This window comes from Bombina bombina, chromosome 4 (assembly GCF_027579735.1).
Source record: "Bombina bombina isolate aBomBom1 chromosome 4, aBomBom1.pri, whole genome shotgun sequence".
Taxonomy (NCBI): Eukaryota; Metazoa; Chordata; class Amphibia; order Anura; family Bombinatoridae; genus Bombina; species Bombina bombina.
The window spans coordinates 680,786,703-680,812,718 of record NC_069502.1 but is presented as its reverse complement, the minus strand read 5'-3'; the positions used below and the strand labels follow the sequence as shown (position 1 = coordinate 680,812,718).

Sequence of the window (26,016 nt, the reverse complement as noted above, 5' to 3'; positions counted from 1 at the left end):
GTATTTTCATATGCAGGGGAGGGGGAAGGTTCAGCTCTTAGCCCCTTTCAGTGGGTGTCCCAAGCTAATCTCATCAACAGTGCTAAATTCGGAGCTTCTAAGTAAGTTTTTAAATGATTTTATATCAGTATCTGTGCATATTATTCTTTATAGTAGTGTCTATTACATACAGTTATATGAAAAGTGGTGTATACTGTCCCTTTAATCTCCTCAACTCTAATCCTCAAGTGGCTGATTGCTGAACTACAAGTATTATAAACAACATGGTTGAGAATCAACATACTACAGAGTCAGGTTTCCGGTTTTGTCTGGTCCTTTATTAGGGAAAAAGCAGTCTAATAATGGTGAACAGTTTCCCAGTATAAATTATCACATTGCACTGCATATTTTATGTTATATATACAATATTTAGCTTTTTTACTTGGTGTAAAGCTATTTGATACATATATTTTGGCATGTTTTGCAGTTTATTATATAATTGTTAATATAACAATATATTGTCTAGATGAATTTACTGTTACATATATTAGAACTGTGTAAAACCAAATACTGCAGAAACATAGAAACTACTGCCTGTGCTTTGATTAAACAACAAAGCACAACAGCGAACACAAAAAGGCACAATTTAAAGTTTAGATAACGATATTTTATATATTATCTCCAGCAACTTCCTGTTTCCATAAGAATTCAGGTGCGTATCTCTTTTCTGCATTACAATTGTCTGCACAGGTGAATACTGCCAGGACACCCCAGTCTATGCTCTCTCCAAGACTGTCTACTCTGAGATGATTCAGAAGTTGTGGCATTACCTGTATTTAAGAAGAAAAGAAAAGTGTGTTAATTTACTCAAATATTTTGCATCTTTGTCCATTTTTAAGACACATTTCTTCCTTGCAAGACTTGTGTCCTTAAGGACCAGCACAGTACCCCATATGGCGCTGGTCGTTAAGCCCTTAAGGACCAGCGCCGTACCCTGTACAACGCTGCTGTCCTGAGCAGTGCAGAAATAGAATGTGCCTCTCTACATCCGTAACTTTGCAAGTCTGTGTCCTACTCTGCATCGGGTAGCGGTGGTGGCGATTGTTGGTGGTGTAGGAGGGTTACGAGGAAGGCGGTTGGGCTGCTCATCGCTGGGAGGAAGGGGTGGGAACGCTACACTGCAGAAAAAATAAATGCAGAGAGAGGGAGATAGGGGGAGGCAGCTATACTACAGAAAAAAGTTTTTTTTTATTATTGCATAAAAAAGAAAAAAATCATAGAAAACTGGGTAGTGGCAGACAGCTACCAGTACCTAAGATGGTGGAAACTATTTAAAGTGGGGAGGGTTAGAGAGCTTTTTGGCAGGGATCAGGGAGGTCAGAAGGTAATGGGGTAATCATACACAGAAGAAGAACATAATGATAAAAAAAATATGCATACTGGCAGTCTGTCTGCCAGTACTTAAAATAGGGGTGACCAGTGGGGGAGGGAAGAGAGCTGTTTGGGAGAGATCCGGTAGGAATCAGGGGGTGGGAGGACAATCTCTACACCAAAGCTAAAATTAACCTTACAAGCTACCCGATTAACCCCTTGACTGCTGGGAATAATACAAGTGTGGTGCACAGCTGCAATTAGCGGCCTTCTAATTTCCAAATAGCAATGGAAAAGCCATACATGTCTGCTATTTCTGAACAAAGGGGATCCCACAGAAGCTTTTACAAACATTTGTGCTATGATTGCACAAGCGGTTTGTAAATAATTTCAGTGAGAAACCTAAAGTTTGTGAATAAGTTAAGTTTTTTTTTTTTATTAGATCACGTTTGGTGGTGAAATGGTAGCATGAAATATACTAAAATTGGCCTAGATCAATACTTTGGGTTGTCTACTAAAAAAAATAAAAAAATATTATACATATACATACATACATAGACACACACACACACACACCCCAGTTAAAATGTCAGGTTTCTGTGATGTAAAAATATGAGACAAAGATAAATCATTTCAGAACTTTTTCCACCTTTAATTTGATCTATAAACTGTACAACTCAATTAAAAAAAACACACTGAAATATTTTAGGTGGAGGGAAGTAAACAAAAAACTAAATAATGTGTGCACACCCTTAAACCTAATACTTTGTTGAAGCACCTTTTGATTTTATTACAGCACTCAGTTTTTTTGGTATGAGTCTATCTGCATGGCACATATTGACTTGGCAAGATTTGCCCACTCTTCTTTGCAAAAACACTCAAAATCTGTCAGATTGCAAGGCATCTCCTGTGCACAGCCCTCTTCAGATCACCCCACAGATTTTCGATCTGAATTCTGGTCTGGACTCTGGCTGGATCATTCAAAAACTTTAATCTTCTGGTGAAGCCATTCCTTTGTTGATTTGGATGTATGCTTTAGGTTGTTGTCATTGCTGAACGATGAATTCCTCTTCATGTTCAGCTTTACCTAGTAGAAGCTCAAGGTTTTGTGACAATATTGACTGTATTTGGAACTGTTCATAATTCCCTCTACCTTGACTAAGCCCCAGTTCCAGCTAAAGAAAAACAGCCACAAAGCATGATGATGCTACCACCATGCTTCACTGTGGGTATGGTGTTCTTTTGGCAATGTGCAGTGTTGTTTTTGCGCCAAACATATCTTTTGGAATTTTGGCCAAAAAAGTTCAACCTTGGTTTCATCAGACCATAAAGCCTTTTCCCACATGCTTTGGGGGAACTTCAGATGTGTTTATTGCAAAATTTAGCGGGCTTGAATGTTTTTCTTCATAAGAAAAAGGCTTTTGTATTGCCCCTCTACCCCATAGCCCAAGACATATGAAGAATGCGGGAGATTGTTGTCACTTGTACCACCACAGACAGTACTTGCCAGATATTCCTGCAGCTCTTTAATGTTGCTGTAGGCCTCTTGGCAGCCTCCCAGACCAGTTTCTTCTCGTCTTTTCATCAATTTTTGGAGGGACATCCAGTTCATTGGTATGTCACTGTTGCGCCTTATTTTCTCACTTGATGATGACTGTATTCACTGTGTTCCATGGTATAACTAATGCCATCGGAAATTATTTTGTACCCTTCTCCTGACTGATACCTTTTAACAATGTATATATATGTATATATATATATACTATATATATATATATATATATATATATATATACTATATATATATATATATATATATATTGTTTTAATAGGTTAAATAAAAAATAACAGGCTCTATTTCTGTTTAAATGATGATGGCAAAAATGCTCTGGTCTTTTGGGAAAGTTTTAGTCTGAAATGCCCCATATTAACCCCTAAGGGTCTCCTTTGATATACTCAAGTTTTTGTTGCAGTGTTCTTACATAAAGTGCACAAAGAAACTGCTCTAATATGTTAGTACATGTAATTTCTTCAATATGGCTTGCATATAACCATGTGCTTAAACTATGCAAAGAAATTAAACACATAAAGCCAGCTTCAGCAATACAATAGAGGAAGCTAGCTGAACACATTTGGGGAGCAAATGACAAGAGGCGCACGTGGTTAGATACCAATCAGCACATACAAGTCAATTTTGAGTGCTAAATCTTATATGGCATTAATGAAAGTTTCTTTAATAGGATGCTTATTTCAGATCACGTGCACTATACATACCACATTATTATATCTCATGCGATTGTTTACATTTTGTTCTCTTGTTCAGTCAGAAATATTTTTGTTATGCACTAGAATGCATCTTTTACTGTGTATGTCTTTTTAAATTCACTTGTATGTGCTGATTGGTCAGTGTCTCTTTAAATGGAGGGACTTTGGGCTCAATCATTCCTATGATTAAGTGCACTGTGGAGGCAAACGAAAACATGTAGGAGTTATTTAATACAACTGCCCCTTATATTTTTATGCAATTATTTAAAGTTATATTTTATTTTCTATATTGGAGTGCAGCTATTTCAATATTTATTCTGTAAAACTCAACCCTTTAATTAATATTCATCTTTACATTGTTATTGTGGCTATTCACTGTTTTTAGATGGGGATTATATAGTCGATTCACAACACACAGGTTTTAAAGGGGAACACAAAACATCGATGTAATATTCAGGTTGATAACCACCCTAAACACAGAAGGGGTTAAGCTGATGCTTTCCTCTGAGGTTTCAAATAGGCAATAGGTAATCTGGGGTGCAGGTGTGATACAAAACTATTCTAACTGTACTTGTTTTATTTAGCTTACGAGCCGGCCCATCTTTGGTTCAGCGTCTGGGTACAGCTTGTTGATTGGTGGCTAAAAGTACCCACCAATCAGAAGCGCTATTCAGGGTGCTGAACCAGAAATGGTCTCGAGCTCGTAATCTTACATTCCTGCTGTTTCAAATAAAGATACCAAGAAAAATTGATAATAGTAATAAAATTAGAAAGTTGCTTAAATTGCATTTGCTCTACCTGAATCATGAGTTCAGTATCCCTTTAAAATTGCTATGCTATACCTGAATAATGAAAGAAAAAAAATTGGGTTTCATGTCCCTTTAATTAAAATGTATAACAACTATTATACCTGAAATTCAAATTTTCTTTTGGCACCACATGAGCATTAGGATATCTTTCTTGGATGGTATATTATGGTTGTGAAATCCAGAGTGGCTCCCCCCCTCTTGCAAGTACCTCAGCACCTGAAGCAAAACATTTTTTTTTTTTTAAATCAATGAATGCATTTTATTAACATGGCAACCTAGAACACTTTTTAGTAAAGAAAATAGTCAAACAGATTATAGCTAGAAACAATTGGGTTAATTGTTAACAAGGGTAAGAAACTTCTTTATTTACATTTTATTACGCTTCCAAGAGGCTAGCACTTCATAGTTATTAGGGATAATATTTTTAAATTGCATACCCTTTATGAGCCATAGACTCAGGACCCATTATTATGTCGCAACACCATGTTTACTAGGTTGCGACTTGTGTGTGTGTTGTAGGAGAGTGTAGTGTATGTGGGTCTGTACAAGAGGACAGCCCATAGCACCATAAAACCTAAACCATCTTTATTGGAAACAAACTAAAAACAATGCCACATTTCTGGGAATCCCCTTATTCTTGGATGATATATGGAATAGAGGGATCTTGTGTGTGTTGTGCAAGAGTGTGTGTGGTGCGTGTGTGTGTGTGGTGCGTGTTGTGTGTGAGCGTGTGTTGTATGAGAGTGTGAGCGTGTGTTGTATGAGAGTGTGAGCGTGTGTTGTATGAGAGTGTGAGCGTGTGTTGTATGAGAGTGTGAGCGTGTGTTGTATGAGAGTGTGAGCGTGTGTTGTATGAGAGTGTGTGTGTGAGCGTGTGTTGTATGAGAGTGTGTGTGTGAGCGTGTGTTGTATGAGAGTGTGTGTGTGAGCGTGTGTTGTATGAGAGTGTGTGTGTGAGCGTGTGTTGTATGAGAGTGTGTGTGTGAGCGTGTGTTGTATGAGAGTGTGAGCGTGTGTTGTATGAGAGTGTGTGTGTGAGCGTGTGTTGTATGAGAGTGTGTGTGTGAGCGTGTTTTGTATAAGTGTGTGTGTGACGTTGTTGTATGAGAGTGTGTGGTGTTTCAAGTTTAACTACAATCAGGAATGAAGTACGCACATATTTTAGTCACTTTGCCAAAAATTGCAGCTATTTTCAGACCAAGCACAACAACAGGGTCTCAAAGGTATGTGATATCATGGCACTGGGTCTTGGGAATAACCCTGCCTTAACTATAAATTCACAAATTGAATTATTGGTAAAATAATTATACTACCTGCTCTGGTTCCAATGCAATTCGCTTCTTGAAACTATTAAACACCAAGTCATCTTTTGTTTCATGTTTTGCCATGGACTCTAAATCATTTTCATCCAAAGACAGACCATCCATCTGAGAACCTTTGCAATATAAATAAAGGGTGACTTAGTATTTTTTTTTATGGATGGATACCACTTATTAAGCAACTAATCCCCCTCCCACACACTCTTAAAGGGATAATAAATCCCAAATTTCTTGTTCTCTTGGTATCTTTATTTGAAAAAGCAGGAATGAAAGCTTAGGAGCCAGCCTATTTTTGGTTCAAAACCCTGGATAGTGCATGCTGATTGGTGGCTACATTTAGCCACCAATCAGCAAGGACTACCTAGGTGCTGAACCTAAAATGGTCCGTCTCCTAAGCTTTAATTCTTGCTTTTCAAATAAAGATACCAAGAGAATGAAGAAACATTGATAATAGGAGTAAATTAGAAAATTGCTCAACATTGCATGTTTTATACGAATCATGAAAGAAAAAATTAGGGTTTAGTATCCCTTTAACTTATCTGGTCTCCTCTCAATGCTCTTCTGATCGGGTCTTTGTTTTCAAAGGCGCTTAGCAACATTGAGCAGAATGTAGCACACTCCAACAATGGTCTGGTAGCGGGAGCAAGCTACATTCAATTCAATGGCACAATCGGGCGCGCTGCGATTAAACAGCGCGCCCCCAAAGCGCTTTTGAAAACCAAGACCCGATGAGAAGAGCCTGGAGAGGAGACCAGGTAAGTTCAACTTTGATAGCAAAAATCTCTCAAAGCTTTTGGTTTTGAAAACTGTCGTTAAGATAATGTTAAATAATTCTACACTATGTGGAAATTACATAACTTTATTTTTTAAGTTTACTGTCCCTTTAAAAGTAAAGTAAAAAATTAAAAGGGACATGAAACCTAAGATTTTTCTTTCATGATTCGGATAGAGCATATCAATTTTAAACAACTTTCCAATTTACTTATTTTATCAATTTTCCTTCAATCTCTTGGTATTCTTTGCTGAAGACGCAGCAATGCACAACTGGGAGCTACATAAACGCATTGGCTGAGCCAATGACAAGAGTCAGATATGATCAGCCATCAATCACCAGCTAATTCCCAGTAATACATTGTTGCTCTTGAGTCTACCTAGGTATTTTTTCAACAAAGGATACCAGGAGAACAAAATAAATCAGGTGATAGAAGTACATTAGAAAGTTGTTTACAATCGCATGCTTTTTTAGCATCATGAAAGTTTAATTTTGACTTAACAGTCCCTTTAAATTTAATGAGGTTACATACAGTAGGCAAATAAAAAAAGAACAAAAAACTTTCCAATTTACTTCTGTTATCAAAATTTGCTTAATTCTCTTGTATCCTTTATTGAAAAATAGAAATGTGGATGTGTCTTACGCAATCTGTGAAAAGTGTTTGCAACAATCTATAACATTGCTCCAAACATTAGTATAAATCACAATCCTTTAGAAAAGTTTAACAACTGAAATATGTTTTTTTTGTTGTTGTTAAAAAGCAGGGAGATAAGCTTAGGAGTCTGCCTTTTCTGAAACAATATATGGCAGCAGTTTTGCAAGAATCTCCTCCGTTTGCAAGAGCACTATATGGAAGCGCTATTTCCGGCCATGTAGTGGTCTGGGCACCTACCTAGTTATCTCTTCAACCCAGAATATCATGGGAACAATGCTAATTTAATCCATAGAAAACTGCCGCTCCAGTCCGTTGCTGGCTGTAGACGCCACCGGAAGTCACAGGGGGAAGGCAATAGGTGTGGAGCCACAGGGGGTGCAAGCCGAAAATGCGGCCGGTTCCGCCGCAAAAGCACAAAGGAAAAAAGGTAATCAGCTGCACTGGCGGTTATAATAAAAATCCAAAATTTATTAGTTCAGTTTAAAAAGAAGGTACAAGCAGGCTAGGCAGACAGAACTTCCTAACATGTTTCGTGCCAAACACGGCACTTAATCATAGGACAGGTGTTCAAGGTATGGCCCCTTCCTTTTAAAGGGGCCATACCCAATAGTGTGCTATGTACAATTTAAAAAGACAGTACTTAAAAAACCTATGCACTAAAGGGGAGGGAGAGGCAGACATATGCAAAGGCAGAAGGAAAGAGCATTAGAATAGAACATATGCAGGAATTTAAACATCATGTAAATCACCCAATAATATAGTGCATTAATTAATAAGTAAATAAATACAAGAGTAAGTTACATTAAATAATGAATTATACCTGAAAGCAGTGAAACTGCTATTATTTAAACTTAACAAAAGGTTTTCTTAGAACAACATAGGTGGTAATAATAATAAAATAGTATAAATGCACTATAGGGCTTACTGTAGCATGTATATTAACTATGCTACTTTAGATACATGCATATGAGAAAAGGAATCATAATCTTATTGAAAGAAATTTTGATAAATAAGTAATCAATCAATAATTTACTAAATTTAAAGCCTATTACAGTATAATTCAGATTGGGATACAAAATTGTACATGCATGACTCCTTGGTAATACTCTAAATGAATGGTTTTGGTATATTCAACATTTTGAATAAGTATTATGCACTCCCAACATGAAATACTGTACATCAAAGTAGATAAGAACGAAACAGAATTGAGGAAAGCCACTTATTCAAAGTAGTAAGACATGTCCCACTCTCTATTTAAACCAGAGGGAGTTACAGTTTTGAGTTTATGTATCCAATATAACTCACGTTTCTGTAATAATTTGCATTTGTTCCCCCCTCTAATTGGAGCTTCTATTTTGTCTATCACTGTAACAGTTATCAAGGCCTCATGAGTGAAGTGTACTTGATTAAAGTGTCTCGCCACAGCAGAATCCTTGTTATAATTCTTGGTGTCATTGATGTGCTCCCTGACCCTAGATCCGAGTTCCCTCGTCGTTTGTCCGACGTATTGAAGGGAGCACATGCTACATTCAAGTAAATAAACAATAAATTCACTTCTGCAGTTGGCATAAAAGTTGACCATGAAATTTTCCCTAGTTACAAAGCTGGAAAAGCTATTACTTTGTCTGATGACACCACAAGTGATGCAGGACCTTGCTCCACACTTAAAAGTGCCTTTTTTCCTTAGCCAATTGGCGGCTTGTTTTCTATTACTGGTAACCATACTAGGAGCCAGTTTGGTTGCTAGGGTAGGTGGTTTTTTAGAGACGAATTTACAGGACTCAGAGATATTACACAAAAGTTCATCACTATTCAAAATATGGAGATTATTTTTCAAAATTTTACAAATGTCGTAAAATTTTTGGAATATTCTGTAGAAAATACCACAGAGTCTCCATTAAATTTACTCTTCTCCTTTTTATGACCAATAACTTCTGATTGTTTTTTATCTCTGACACTATCAAATGATTTCTGTAGTTCTTTTTCTGAATAACCCCTCATTTTAAGCCTATTAGTAAGATCCACTGACTGGGTATATAAATTACTGTCAGAATTAGTATTCCTCCTCATACGAATATATTGAGCTCTCGGAATGGAGCGGATAAGATGGGGAGGATGACATGACTTAGCATGGAGTATAGTATTCCCTGCTGTGGGCTTGCGAAAAGTATCGGTTAGTATGGTACCCGTCTCAGTATCACCAGTTAATATTAAATCCAAAAAGCACATTTTGTATGGATCTATTTGTCCCGTGAATTTAAGGTTCAACTGATTATCATTAAGATAGTTTAAAAAAATTATTGAAATCTAGCGGGTCTTGTACTATAAAGATCAAGTCATCGATAAATCTCATGTATTTAATTATTGAGTCTGCGAAAGGATTTAGAGTGGTGTAAAGATACATGTCTTCCCACCATGCAACAAATAGGTTGGCAAACGAGGGGGCAAACTTGGCCCCCATCGCCGTGCCACATACCTGTAAAAAATAAATGCCATCAAACATAAAGAAATTATGTTTGAGTAGAAACTCCACGATTTCGCAGAAGAAAATAATAAATTAAACAGAATATTGTGTCCTGGAGCTTAAGGCATATTGTAATGCCTTAATCCCCAAAGCATGTGGGATACTTGAATATAATGCCGTAGCATCAACAGCTACCCAACTGAAACCTTTACACCACCTGGTATTTTCAAGATAGCTAATGAGGTGTGTTGAATCCCTCAAATAGCTATTCAGATCCTGAACAAGGGGCTGCAGAATTGAGTCCACCCATTCAGACAGTGGCTCAAACATTGAGCCAATCCCGAGATGATGGGTCTCCCCGGGGGACATTGAATATCTTTATGTGTTTTAGGCACATGGTGAAATATAGGGGTGATTGGGTGTGTGGGAATCAATGACTCAGCTTGTTCTTCTGAAAAGATATTTAATGCAATGCCTTGTTCAATTAAATGGCGTAGCTTAGATTTAAATACAGTAGTGGGGTTACTCTCTAGTCTTCTGTACGTATTGGCATCGGCCAGTTGGCGTATTGCTTTTGTGTAATATCTCTGAGTCCTGTAAATTCGTCTCTAAAAAACCACCTACCCTAGCAACCAAACTGGCTCCTAGTATGGTTACCAGTAATAGAAAACAAGCCGCCAATTGGCTAAGGAAAAAAGGCACTTTTAAGTGTGGAGCAAGGTCCTGCATCACTTGTGGTGTCATCAGACAAAGTAATAGCTTTTCCAGCTTTGTAACTAGGGAAAATTTCATGGTCAACTTTTATGCCAACTGCAGAAGTGAATTTATTGTTTATTTACTTGAATGTAGCATGTGCTCCCTTCAATACGTCGGACAAACGACGAGGGAACTCAGATCTAGGGTCAGGGAGCACATCAATGACACCAAGAATTATAACAAGGATTCTGCTGTGGCGAGACACTTTAATCAAGTACACTTCACTCATGAGGCCTTGATAACTGTTACAGTGATAGACAAAATAGAAGCTCCAATTAGAGGGGGGAACAAATGCAAATTATTACAGAAACGTGAGTTATATTGGATACATAAACTCAAAACTGTAACTCCCTCTGGTTTAAATAGAGAGTGGGACATGTCTTACTACTTTGAATAAGTGGCTTTCCTCAATTCTGTTTCGTTCTTATCTACTTTGATGTACAGTATTTCATGTTGGGAGTGCATAATACTTACTCTAAATGAATGGTTTTGGTATATTCAACATTTTGAATATTACCAAGGAGTCATGCATGTACAATTTTGTATCCCAATCTGAATTATACTGTAATAGGCTTTAAATTTAGTAAATTATTGATTGATTACTTATTTATCAAAATTTCTTTCAATAAGATTATGATTCCTTTTCTCATATGCATGTATCTAAAGTAGCATAGTTAATATACATGCTACAGTAAGCCCTATAGTGCATTTATACTATTTTATTATTATTACCACCTATGTTGTTCTAAGAAAACCTTTTGTTAAGTTTAAATAATAGCAGTTTCACTGCTTTCAGGTATAATTCATTATTTAATGTAACTTACTCTTGTATTTATTTACTTATTAATTAATGCACTATATTATTGGGTGATTTACATGATGTTTAAATTCCTGCATATGTTCTATTCTAATGCTCTTTCCTTCTGCCTTTGCATATGTCTGCCTCTCCCTCCCCTTTAGTGCATAGGTTTTTTAAGTACTGTCTTTTTAAATTGTACATAGCACACTATTGGGTATGGCCCCTTTAAAAGGAAGGGGCCATACCTTGAACACCTGTCCTATGATTAAGTGCCGTGTTTGGCACGAAACATGTTAGGAAGTTCTGTCTGCCTAGCCTGCTTGTACCTTCTTTTTAAACTGAACTAATAAATTTTGGATTTTTATTATAACCGCCAGTGCAGCTGATTACCTTTTTTCCTTAATGCTAATTTAATAATATAAGTAAATTAGAAACTTTATTAAAATTGTATGCTCTTGTCTAAATCACAATAATAAAAAAAAAAAATTGGATTTGATATCCCTTTAATGTTTGTATATAAAATGTGTAGTTATGCATATTGAAACAACTTAGCAATATACCATCATTATTTATTTTGCCCCATTTTGTGTACATTCGCTCTAAAATTTAAAGGGACATAATACTCATATGCTAAATCACTTGAAACTGATACAGTATAACTGTAAAAAGCTGACAGGAAAATATCACCTGAGCATCTCTATGTAAAAAAGGAAGATATTTTACCTCACAATCTCCTCAGCTCAGCAGAGTAAGTTCTGTGTAAAAAGTTATACTCAGCTGCTGCTTAGCTGCAGGGAAAAACCCCCCAAAGAAATGAACATCAGCCAATCAGCATCAACAGTGCTGAGGTCATGAACTCTTTTACTGCGATCTCATGAGATTTCACTTAAAGGGACATTCCAGTCAAAATTTAAATGCATATAGATTTATTACATCTTTGAATAGAAACATATTTGCAATATACCGGTACATGTATTGGCAAAAATGCTTCTAGTAAAAGTTATCACTGCATTAGTGTTAGTATTTTTCTCTGCACGTGCATGTGAAGCATAGCTAGATATTCTCAGTGCACCATTTTAAATACTGCAGCTGCTCAGATCATCATTGGGGCTTGTATCATGTCAGCAATTAACAAATTGAGTCATTACCAGATGGTACAAGCACCTTAGGCTCTCTGAATAACTGCTGTGTTTAAAATGCTGGTGCACGTTGCATACTTAAATACACTTTTGAAACAGCTATAGCTTTTATTAGAAACATGTTTGCTAATGCATATATATTACAAAAATGCTTCTATTCAATACCGAAATGCACCCATGTGGTTTCCAATTTTGGCTGGAATATCCCTTTAACTCTCATGAGATTTCATCCTTAAACTGAATAGGGAAATAATATGAGTGTGCACGAAAGCTCAATCCCTTAACTGTCCCGGGACAGACATACTGATTTGCTGCTTAGAAGTCCTTTACAATGGGAGGTGGCTACTGAGGAACTTTTGAGGTAAAATATCTTTCTTTTTTACATAGAGATGTTCAGGTGATATTTTCTAGTCAACTTTTTACAGCTATGCTGCATCACTTTCAAGTGTTTAAACATATGGGTATCATGGCCCTTTAAAGGATTTTCTAATTCTCAGAATTTAAAAATGCACCTGCTGACTTATCAAGGCTTGCCCTGATATATATATATATATATATATATATATATATATATATCCCTAATTGGTGTTAACCAACGCTAGGACAGTAGCTAGCCTTGTATGTGGAATAAATGGCGGGTTGAGTTTTGCTACTGATAAACAATTTATATGTTAATGTGTTTTAAAAAAAGGGTCCTTTTAAAACCTTACCAATGCCAGCAGATGTTACTGTTTCTCCATCATCCTCTGCCTCCATCTCATCCTCCTCCTGACTTCCATTGTCTGGTCCTGACTCCTCCGGTTCAGTAACAATTTCATGCTCAGGAAACAAAAATCCATAATCTGGGACTGTGGCCCTATATAAATCTAAGACATAGACACATAGTTTTGACTTTTATTTTGGAAATTCAAAGTTAGAGTAAAAACATAAACAAAATTAACTTCAACACACAAAAAAGGAAGGCATGGGTTTCAGTATGTCAGATAATGAAATAAAATGATGTCAAATACTACATGGTAAAACACAAACACACGTTTTGCAGGTATCTGCTACGTTTGGTATACATGCATTGTGTTACAGGGTGTCACTGTCAACATGTTTTGTTTAGGATGTTTGAAACAAATATGCTGGGATCTTGCTTAAAGTGTCAGTAAACCTAAAAAATAATGTTATATAATTCTGCACATAGTGCAGAATTATATAACATTATTTTAGTGCTATCGTTATAAACCCTTTTTTTCCCTTTTAATTTTTTTAAAATATGTCCGTTTTACAGACCCACTCTCTGTACTCTGCTGAGCGGGTCTGTTTTTTTTTTTTACACAGCGCATCGGGCCAGCTGTATAGTCACAGCCCGGCCCGACCGCGCCATAACACTAAGTGCAGCTCGCTCCTGCTGTCAGACAGAGCAGGAGCGAGCTGTGACTATACAGCTGGCCCGATGCGCTGTGTAAAAAAAACAGACCCGCTCAGCAGAGTACAGAGAGCGGGTCTGTAAAATGGACATATTTTTAAAAAATTAAAAGGGAAAAAAAAGGGTTTATAACAATAGCACTAAAATAATGTTATATAATTCTGCACTATGTGCAGAATTATATAACATTATTTTTTAAGGTTTACTGTCCCTTTAAAGGCACTAAACCCAATTTTTTTATTTAATGATTTAGATAGAGCATTCAATTTTAAGCAACTTTCTAATTTACTCCTAGTATCAATTTTTCTTCGTTCTCTTGCTATCTTTATTTAAAAAGCAGGAATGTGATGCATAGGAGCTGGCCCATTTTAGGTTGAGAACCTGGGTTATGCTTGCTTATTGGTGGGTAAATGTAAGCTTCCAATAAGCAAGGGCTATCCATGGTGCTGAATCTAATATGGGCTGGCTGCTAAGATTTACATTCCTGCTTTTTAAATAAAGATAGCAAAAGAACAAAGAAAAACTGATAATAAAAGTAAATTAGAAAGTTGATTAAAATTTCATACTATATCTGAATCATCAAATTTCATACTATATCTGAATCATGAGAGAAAAAAAAAATTGGGTTCAGTATCCCTTTAAAGGGACATAGTGAATTACAATTTTAAATGAGTGTTCTGTACATTTATTTTCTTCTCCTTTAATATGACCCTAATGATCAATTTACCTCTTTAGGGGATTCAATTGTTTATAAATAGACCCATTACCTTTATATTGTAATTTGAAAATGCTGATTTTCTCTGTTGTATTCCCATTTCCCACCTATACTAAATATATCAATACATAGAAAAGCTATGTAAACAAAAAAACAACAACACGCTCCCTGTGGAGGGTTGTACAGGGATGTATTAAAATGTTCATTTTCCCATTGTTCTCTCTAGGTATCATTGGTCTCACTATGTATAGAGAGAAGAAGGGTTTTATGTAAACAGAGATAAGCTAATGAGGTTTGCTCTTCCTGAAAACTCAGCCCATGTTATTTGGTAGTGGTTTCAATTAGTAGATACAGCAATCACCCCATAAATGGTAAACTCTGCAGCTGATATAAAAAGTTATTGTAAACACAGTAAAGGGGGTACAAAACCCGAAATTTTTCTTTCATGTTTAGAAAATGACTTGTATTATCAAATGTTCTTAATTCCTATGGTATTCTTTGATAAATAGATATCTAGGTAGGTAGTGTGCACATGGCTGAAGCATTACATGGCAGGAAAAGTACTACCAACTAGTATTCTTGCAAATGTATAACATTCTTGCAAAACTGCTGCCATATAGTGTTGCCGACATGTGCACTCTCCTGAGCTTACTCCCTGACTTTTCATTAAAGGATACCATGAAAATGAAGACAATTTGATAATAGAATTAAATAAGAAAGTTGTTTAAATGGCATGCTTTGTCTGAACCATGAAAGAACACTTTTAGGTTTTGATGTCCCTTTAAGGGAATTTTTTTTTTTACAGTACACTGTCCCTTTAAACACTTATTGACTTTTGTCTCAAGTTAAATGGACATAAATGTGCAATAACCATTTTATTATTGTACTTTTAGTTGAATATAACTATGTGGAAAGTTATTAAACACAGCTAAAATCAGCCAGTTACAGCAAGGCACTACTGGGAGCTACCTGAACACATCTGGTGAGCAAATGGAAAAATGACGTGTGTGGAACCACCAATCAGCAGCTGCATTGCCACTCCTGAACCTACCTAGGTATACTTTTCAGCAAAGGATACCAAAAGAACAAAGTAAATAGAAGCATGCTCTGTTTGTACCATGGAAGTTTAATTTTCACTTCATATCCCTTTAATTGTTTACATTCTCTTTTCTCGTATGCACAAAACCAGTACTGATAGAACTAGGACTACTTATGAATACGGTTTCCAAAAGGCACAGTACACTTTATTGTATTTCTACAGAAACACACTGCATTCTCTACAGGGAGGCCGGTATCCAGCCTCATGGTAACTTTCATTTTATCAAAGAACAGTATTTTACCTATTTCCTTTGAGAAAATTCTGACAAATATTTCATTTATAAGAACTAAAAAAAATAATAATAATAATTGGGGGGGGGAAGTTATTCTACTCCTTACAATATTTTTAGCTAAATGGCAAATATTACTCTCCAAAAGTTTCCATATTTCAGATTGATTTAAAGTAAATATTCACGTGCAGACATAATTTCAAAGTTTATGTAGCCATAATAGAGCAAAAATAAGATAAGCATAAAAACATGTCCTTGGCTCTAGTTTATACACGGCAAAGACTTATTTGATCACAGTTATAAATAACAATCTAATAGAAACGAACAGATGAACAGACCGTGCAGAATGCAAAAAGTTTAAAATCCAAGCGTTGTATTCATACATTTCAAAAATGATATGCAAGTTTAATTTTCATTTGGTTTAAAGTGTGCAACTTACTAAAGGAATATAATTTATTTGAGAGCTTTAGACTGAGAATAACAAATACAAGTTATTCATATTAATTATATCTGAAAGAGCTGGATTTTTTTTCTTTTACATACAAGCCTGATGTGTACGCATTTAATTACACACACACACACTCACACATACATTATAGCTCTCTCTCTCTAAAGATGGATATATATGCAAGTACATACTGGTGTATATATGTATTTACAGACATATATACAGATATAAACACAAATACATATGTACACAAATACAAAAATACAAAAGTGCATTGGAGCCCTTTGCAGTTAAGTAGATGAATACATGTAAAAACATATTTATGCAATATTCATATTTAATAAAGTTTTAGACTGTGCATTTACTGTAAATATTTCACATTCCAATGTTCTGCACATAGCAGAATATGTTATATATATATATATATATATATATATATATCTCAGACTATTTTTCAACAAAACACTTACCATCCAAAGTAATATCCCAACACAAGACTGCAACCTTCCATATCTGCCCCCCGCCACTACTCTTAGAACCTTCCCCCCAACCACTGAGAATGAAGTGAGTTCCCTATTGTCTTCCTCACACCTCACTACCTGCCCACTTGACCCTATCCCTTGACATCTAATACCTTCTCTGTCTTCTACCCTCACTCCAGCTCTTACTCACATATTCAAACCTATCCCTTACTACCGGTTTATTCCCATCTTCTTCAAACATGCAAAGGTCACCCCCATCCTCAAAAAAACCTCCCTCGACCCCAATTCTGCTGCAAACTACCACCCCATATCACTGCTTCCGCTAGCTTCAAAAGTCCTGGAAAAACTAGTTTTCGATCGCCTAACCCACTTCTTGTCCTCCAACTCATTGCTTGACTCCTTGCAATCTGGCTTCCATCCCCAACACTCAATTGAGAATGCCCTCACCAAGGTTACTAATGATCTTCTTTCTGCTAAAAATGGCCACTACTCAATACTTATCTTACTTGACCTGTCTGCTGCTTTTGACACCGTTGACCATCCCCTTCTCCTACGGACTATCAGCTCCCTTCGGCTCTCTGACACTGCCCTCTCCTGGATCCACTCTTATCTCTCTAATAGGTCCTTTTCTGTCTGCTTTGCTGGCAACTCCTCCTCTCCATTGCCTCTGTCTGTTGGAGAACCTCAAGGCTCTGTTCTGGGTCCTCTACTCTTCCCTATTTATACTTCCTCACTGGGTAAACTTATCAGTAGTTATGGCTTCAACTATCACCTTTATGCTGATGATACTCAGATCTACCTATCCACCCCTGCACTCTCTTCTTCTATCCTTTCTCATATCAGTGTCTGCTTATCTGGCATTTCTTCTTGGATAGCCTCTCATCACCTAAAATTCAACATGTCCAAGACTGAGGTCCTTCTAATCCCCTCCTCTAATTCTACCCCGGTTTCTAACTTTTCAATCACTGTTGGTGACACCACTATCTCCCCATCACCCCAAGTCCGCTGCCTAGGAGTTACACTTGACTCCAATCTGTCCTTCATACCCCACATCAAATTGCTCTCTTCATCCTGTCACAACCACATACGCAATATCTCCAAAATGTGTCCGTTTCTGAGTGCTGAAACTACTAAACAGCTAAACCACTCCCTGGTAATTTCCGGACTTGACTACTGTAATAACCTACTAACTGGCCTCCCTCTTTCCCGCCTCTCCCCTCTTCAATTCATCCTAAATTGCCTCTGCTAGGCTAATCCACCTCTCCCGACACTCTGTATCTGCTGCACCTCTCTGCAAGTCCCTTCACTGGCTCCCCATTCACAGCAGAATTAAATTCAAAATTCTCACCCTGACCTACAAAGCCCTTACCAATGCAGCCCCCCCACCTGTCCTCAATCATCAACAAATATACTCTAGCCCGCCCCCTAAGATCCAACAATGACCTGCTCCTTGCACCTTCTACCATCACCTCCTCCCATGCTAGACTACAGGACTTCTCTCGTGCGGCACCAACCATCTGGAACACACTTCCTTGAGCTGTCAGACTTTCCCCTAACCTTTCCTCCTTTAAACGCTCCCTAAAGACCTTTTTGTTCAGGGAAGCCTATCTCCAAATCAGTAACAAATTAATTCCACTTGCCTAATAGCTGCCCTCATCTAACGCCACACTAATATCATTCTCACCTTTGCAGTTCCCACCTCCTGTTTCTCACCCTCCTACCCATCTATTGTAAGCTTCCACAGGAACAGGGCCCTCAATTCCCCCTGTAGTTGTTTGTTAAACTTTGTTAGGTGTGTTTTATATTGTATTGTACTTTTATCTTTGTACCCATGGACAGCGCTGCAGAATCTGTTGGCGCTTTATAAATAAAGATTATAAGATAAAGATTATAAGATAAGATTAAGATATATATATATATATATATATAGATATATATATATATATATATATATATATATATATATTTTATATATATATATATATATATATTTATTATCTAGAGATGCACCGAAATTTTCGGCCAAAAATGAGCCTATCCTATTTCGGCCGAAAGAGGAGCAAACTATCTGAAAATTGCATGCAATATCTATGCCACACTTACACTTGCTGGCCGCCTCTAACCGCATCCACCCACACCTAAAATTTAAAGGGACACTGTACCCAATTTTTTGATTTTGTGATTCAGATAGAGCATGACATTTTAAGCAACTTTCTAATTTACTCCTATTATCAATTTTTATTAATTCTCTTGGTATCTTTATTTGAAATGCAAGAAAGTAAGTTTAGATGCCGGCCAATTTTTGGTGATCAACCTGGGTTGTTCTTGCTGATTGGTGGATAAACTCATCCACCAATAAAAAAGTGCTGTCCAGAGTTCTGAATAAAAAAAAAAAAAAAGCTTAGATGTCTTCTTTTTAAAATAAAGATAGCAAGAGAACGAAGAAAAATTGATAATAGGAATAAATTAGAAAGTGGCTTAAAATTGCATGCTCTATCTGTTGATTTAGTACTGTTAGCGTGGAGGAAGAGATGCTCCGGTTCAGCTCTGTTAGAGACAACGGAGGTTTGATTAACAGCAGCCTAAACCGGAGCAACCCCTCTCTACGTCCCTGCACTACAAAGCTGTAAATCAAACCTCTGTTGTCTCTAAGGGAGCTAAACTGCTGAACCGGAGCAACTCTTCCTCCACACTAACAGCAGGTACACATTGTGCCTACAGTTGCTAAGCAGCAGTAGTTAACCCTGTGGCAACAAAAACAGCAATACTCTGTAGTCCTCAAAGTCCCATTGGCAGGATAATAACATATACGTGGAAACCTTCCTGACTTTTAGTATGGGAACTGAAATTGCAAAATATTACTAACTAGTCCTAAAGCCCGTATACACAGGCCATTTTTTGCAGTACAGCAGCACCTTGCTCTCTTTCTCTCCCCTCTCTTTTGCTCTCTCTCCCCCCTCCTCTTTTGCTCTCGCTCTCCCCCCCCTTCTCTTTTGCTCTCGCTCTCCCCCCCTTCTCTTTTGCTCTCGCTCTCCCCCCCTTCTCTTTTGCTCTCGCTCTCCCCCCCCTTCTCTTTTGCTCTCGCTCTCCCCCCCCTTCTCTTTTGCTCTCGCTCTCCCCCCCCCTTCTCTTTTGCTCTCGCTCTCCCCCCCCCTTCTCTTTTGCTCTCGCTCTCCCCCCCCTTCTCTTTTGCTCTCGCTCTCCCCCCCCTTCTCTTTTGCTCTCGCTCTCCCCCCCCTTCTCTTTTGCTCTCGCTCTCCCCCCCTTCTCTTTTGCTCTCGCTCTCCTCCCCCCTTCTCTTTTACTCTTGCTCTCCCCCCCTTCTCTTTTGCTCTTGCTCTCCCCCCCTTCTCTTTTGCTCTTGCTCTCCCCCCCTTCTCTTTTGCTCTTGCTCTCCCCCCCTTCTCTTTTGCTCTTGCTCTCCCCCCCTTCTCTTTTGCTCTTGCTCTCCCCCCCTTCTCTTTTGCTCTAGCTCTCCCCCTCTCTCTTTTGCTCTAGCTCTCCCCCTCTCTCTTTTGCTCTCTCCCTCCCCGCTCTCTTTTGCTCTCTCCCTCCCCCCAAGTATTTATCAAATGTTAAACTATTAGAACTGTCATTTACATAAGTGCCTTAAACAAAGAGCTGTCATTCACATATGTGAATGACAACTCTCTGTATAAAGCACTTATGTTACGGTCTCCTCTCTGTATAAAACACTTCTGTAAATTACAGCTCTCTGTATAAGGCTCTACTGTGAATGACAGCTCTCTGTATAATGCACTGCTGCTGCTCTGTATAATGCTCTTTTGCTCTCGCTCTCCCCCCCTTCTCTTTTGCTCTCGCTCTCCCCCCCCTTCTCTTTTGCTCTCGCTCTCCCCCCCCTTCTCTTTTGCTCTCGCTCTCCCCCCCCTTCTCTTTTGCTCTCGCTCTCCCCCCCCCTTCTCTTTTGCTCTCGCTCTCCCCCCCCCTTCTCTTTTGCTCTCGCTCTCCCCCCCCTTCTCTTTTGCTCTCGCTCTCCCCCCCCCTTCTCTTTTGCTCTCGCTCTCCCCCCCCTTCTCTTTTGCTCTCGCTCTCCCCCCCCCCTTCTCTTTTGCTCTCGCTCTCCCCCCCCCTTCTCTTTTGCTCTCGCTCTCCCCCCCCCTTCTCTTTTGCTCTCGCTCTCCCCCCCCTTCTCTTTTGCTCTCGCTCTCCCCCCCTTCTCTTTTGCTCTCGCTCTCCTCCCCCCTTCTCTTTTGCTCTTGCTCTCCCCCCTTCTCTTTTGCTCTCCCCCCCTTCTCTTTTGCTCTTGCTCTCCCCCCCCTTCTCTTTTGCTCTTGCTCTCCCCCCCTTCTCTTTTGCTCTTGCTCTCCCCCCTCTCTTTTGCTCTAGCTCTCCCCCTCTCTCTTTTGCTCTAGCTCTCCCCCTCTCTCTTTTGCTCTCTCCCTCCCCGCTCTCTTTTGCTCTCTCCCTCCCCCCTCTCTTTTGCTCTCTCCCTCCCCCCAAGTATTTATCAAATGTTAAACTATTAGAACTGTCATTTACATAAGTGCCTTAAACAAAGAGCTGTCATTCACATATGTGAATGACAACTCTCTGTATAAAGCACTTATGTTACGGTCTCCTCTCTGTATAAAACACTTCTGTAAATTACAGCTCTCTGTATAAGGCTCTACTGTGAATGACAGCTCTCTGTATAATGCACTGCTGCTTATGACATAAGTGCTTTAAACAGAGAGCAGTCAGTATCTGAAGAGTCTTATACAATGTGCTGTCAGTAACCATTGTGCCTTTTACAGATTTTTATTTAAATTGTTTTAGTAAGTTATTTTCTGTCCAATTTTGGCGTTTTATTTGAATCGGGATAGCACTCAAACAAAAACAGTTTGCTTTCAACTCATAATGTGAGCACAACCCAACAGGCACAAAAATCTTACTTCTAGCTGACTTAACACTCGTGCGGGCATGTTAAATATTGCTCCACTTGTAATCTGGCACTTAAAGGGACAGTCTACACCAGAATTTTTATTGTTTTAAAAGATAGATAATCCCTTTATTACCCATTCCCCAGTTTTGCATAACCAACGCAGTTATATTAATATACTTTTAACCTCTGTGATTATCTTGTATCTAAGCCTCTGCAAACTGCCCCTTTATTTCAGTTCTTTTGACAGACTTGCAGTTTAGCCAATCAGTGCCTGCTCCCAGATAACTTCACGTGCACGAGCACAATGCTATCTATATGAAATACGTGAACTAACACCCTCTAGTGGTGAAAAACTGTTAAAATGCATTCTGAAAAGAGGTGGCCTTAAAGGTCTAAGAAATTAGCATACAAACCTCCTAGGTTAAGCTTTAACTAAGACTACCAAAAGAACAAAGCAAAATTGGTGATAAAAGTAAATTGGAAAATTGTTTAAAATTGCATGCCCTATCTGAAATCATGAACGTTTATTTTGGCCTAGACTGTCCCTTTAATGGGTTAAATGTATTTAATTATAGGACAGACAAGGTTTATGGTATGGGTTGTGAACCTGACTGCATTTCCCTGTAAATTGTGGGACACATTTGTTCCCCATATTTAACATTGCATGAGCAAACTCTTGTGCAATGCTGCCTCCTTGCTCTAGCGAGAGAGTAGGGTTTGTAAATCACCTCAGTGGAATGGGGCCAGGGTGATTTTGATCTGCAAAATCTAAGCTGGCAGAGAGAGGGTTAAATCGCTACTTCATGAATATTAGTTGAAAGCTCAAATGAGCGAGTTTGAAACGGATAGGGGCATTTGCCTTATGATGAATAAACCCCAATGTGTATGCTTATGTTTTGAAGAAGCTTCTGATTCACACTTACCAGGCGGTTCCTTGCACATTTTTTTGTGTTGTACTTTCCAGTCCATAACCTGATGCTCTTTGCTGCAGTAATTGACATTATGGCAACCTGAGCATGTCTTTGGTCCCAAACAGCCACAAACTCTGCAGAGACGAAGACCACACTTCAGCTGAAATCTAATAACACTGGTGTCCTCAGGAGGGACTGTTTCTGATGGGGGTCCATAAGAATATGTGTCGTTCTTCCTGGGAAGCTGGTTCCGTAATACTAAATAGATACACAACTGTTACTATATGCATGTTCTATTGTTATAAAATGGGAATGACAAATCTAAACTGTTTAGCAGCTTTAATCATTTGTATATCACAATTTTCTACTGTATGTACATAATAAAGAATAATGCAAAAGCAATGTAAGTTCAACATTTAAAAGGTTAAAAAAACACCTACTGAGGTATATGATAATATACACCAAGGAGTAACAGTGTACAGTAGTTTAGATATTGAAAGGGACTACTTCTTAAATATATTGTGGCTTTAGTGAATGACCACTGTTCAAATCCTTAACTATGTATCACACATTAGAAAAACATAGTATCCATTTCTACCACCAGGTAATGAATAACATAATTTGTGCATCCTTAAAGAGATAGGAAAGTCAAAATGAAACTTGCATGATTCAGATAGAGCATGTCATTTTAAGACACTTTTAAATTTACTTCTACTGTCAAGTGTGCTTTGTTCTCTTGGTATCCTTTGTTGAAAAATAATACACACATATATTAGACACTAGAGGCACTAGCTGCTGATTGGTGCCTGCAAACATTTGTCTCTTGTGATTGGCTAACTAGGTATGTTGAGCTAGCTGACAGTAGGGCAATGTTGTTCCTTCAGCAAAGAATAACAAGAGAATGAAGCAAATGTAATAATAGAAAGTTGTTTGAAATTGTATGTTCTGTCCAAATCATGAAAGAAAAATTTGGGGTTTCCTGTCCCTTTAAATTTCTTCTAAAATGTCCTACTTTTGCATTTAGCTATTAAAATATTAGTATTATTAATATAATTACAGTGGAATTCCTGTGCATTGCAAAGTGCCCAATACTTTGTTCTCAGACAGATACATTTGCCAATACTGATAGATTGACCTTATCTACTAGGCTTATTTGTGTAGCTTCTAGCCACTCCCCTTCTTAAAGGGGCATGAAACCCAAAACTTTTCTTTCATGACATAGGTAGAACTAGGGCTGAAACAACTAATCGATAATGAAAATAATCGGCCAACTGATCAATTATGAAAATAATCGTTAGTTGCAGCCCTAGGTAGAACACACCATTTTAAACAACTTTCTAGTTTACTTCTATTATCAAATGTCCTTCATACTCTTGGTATCATTTGTTGAACGAGCAGCAATGCACTACTGGTTTCTAACTGAAGCCAATGACAATCGGTATATATATGCAGCTACCAATCAGCAGCTAGAACCTAGGATCTTTGTTGCACCTGAGCTTTCGTAGATAATCCTTTCAGCAAAGGATAACAAGAGAAGGAAGCAAATTAAATAATAGAAGTAATTGGAAAGTTGTTTAAAATGGTATGCTGTCTAAATCATGAATCTCTAATTATGAATTTACTGTCCCTTTAACTAAACCCCAACATTATAGCATAAAAGCTGATAATATTGGGGTATGTTTAATGACCCACTTGATAGCAATATTACATAAAGTAAAGTATGAATACTAGTGTTGGAATATCAAAATATGCCATTTTTTCTTTACTAATAAAAGGGACTAACTTAAACCACAACATATTTTAAATTGGTAGATTTAATTTAGAGACAACAAAATAAGAATATTTGAGATGACATAAAAAAGGGCTGTGCCACATCCCATAAGGATACTGATAGATGTATGGGATTAGTAGGCAAGCTTTCAACACACACAGCTCAGCAGAAAATCTGTATTATTACTCTAATTACCACATATGACTTATGTTACTGTTTTTACAATGCTTTATGAAAAAGTTGTAATAATGTTAATATGTATGTACTGTGGTAAGTGAAAAATGTGGATAAGTTTCTATAAATTAATAATACACTATTGCTTTTTCCTTGTATTCTTTATTTTATTTACTTTTAAAATGTATGCTCTTATTCCAAATCAAACGTGTGCATTTATGCTAGGGGAGGTGCCCAACATCAATTTGTACTAATTAACTTAGCAAATCGTGTTTTTTTATATAATGTTTGGTAGTTTAATATGAATAAACCTAACCAGTCTGGTATATTAAAAACTATGGGCATGTTTATTTTCAACAAATGGTATACCTGTATCATTTTTAATCTTAAAATTTTGGGAAATTACTTTTGAATAATTGTAAAGCACTATTTTAGCAATTATAATGCCATAAACATAATTTAGGGCCATCCTTTTCTTTACAGGTTATTAAAGCAATAAATGAGCAAACACAAGGGCCAATCACATGATAAACTCTTCTGAGCCAATCAGAGATAGGCACCACCGAGTAGTACCTTTAAAGCATCGGCTATCTGTTGCTTGGTGACAGCTGGCGTTTCGACAACAAAAAATAAAAATGGTGCGGTGAAAGCTCCCGGTACACGGGGCGTACACCTGCAGAAGGAAGGCTAGAGGCTTCCCACAAACCCCACATTGCAATGCGTCCGGTTCAGGCAACCCCACTTCTCCCAACCACGCAGGCCGTCCACCAACTTTACTTGGGAACTGATCGCTGCGCAACCGCCACGGCTCGGTATCCTGTAAGAAGCCGAGTTCCATGGGGGGTAAAGAAGCCATTACATATAAATATTAATTACACGTGTTCAAAAACGGCAACCAACACTGGGTATCCCGGAGCATTGCAAGTACGCAATGACAGTTCTTTGCGTGTAACGTGACTCCTAGGTGTCACTGCGTTACGATCATGTGATTTGGAACCTGTAGCAGCCATGTTTGATTTGGGAAATGGGAAATCAGCAGACTGGCGCGGCGCGTCCATGTGCTTCATTTTACTACTGTGAGTGTGCGAAGCAAGCTGATAACTGAAAGCAAGCCGAATGTTATGTTTACTGTAACACAAGCAAAGGGGTGCAATTGTATCCATTTAGTAGCCAGGTGAACAAATATAAATTAAACAATTGAACTAACAACGAAATATACTCAGACATCCCAAGTCTCCCTGAAGTTCAGGGAGTCTCCCTGATTGTAATAGCGGCTCCCTGATGACAGCAAATGGAGTGCAATCTCCCTGAAACTCCAAGTAGTTGCAGAGATGTTAAAGAACCCTCAAAGCATGCACCAATAACCAAAAAGCCCCCACTTATTCTAATAAAATAAAACACAAATACTACCTTATTTACTGCATGTAAAGCGTATGATCACTGGAAAATAGGTTTGTTGTATGTGGTTGTGCAATAAAGCTACTTTTTTTTTATTGTGACTTTAGTGGGAAGCTACTTTAACCCCTTAGTGACCGAGGACGTGCAGGGTACGTCTGAAAAAAA

General features: G+C 37.9%; 1 protein-coding gene across 1 annotated transcript; it reads right to left on the bottom strand.

Moving 5' to 3' along the window:
• Positions 1 to 295: 295 nt before the first annotated feature.
• Positions 296 to 25,400, bottom strand: PDCD2 (programmed cell death 2). The gene is given in 7 exon segments (XM_053709141.1): positions 296 to 809; positions 4,526 to 4,562; positions 4,564 to 4,640; positions 5,738 to 5,859; positions 13,039 to 13,194; positions 22,521 to 22,766; positions 25,027 to 25,400. Coding segments are annotated over 7 exon segments (1,083 nt in total). The 5' UTR covers positions 25,310 to 25,400; the 3' UTR covers positions 296 to 647.
• Positions 25,401 to 26,016: the final 616 nt, after the last annotated feature.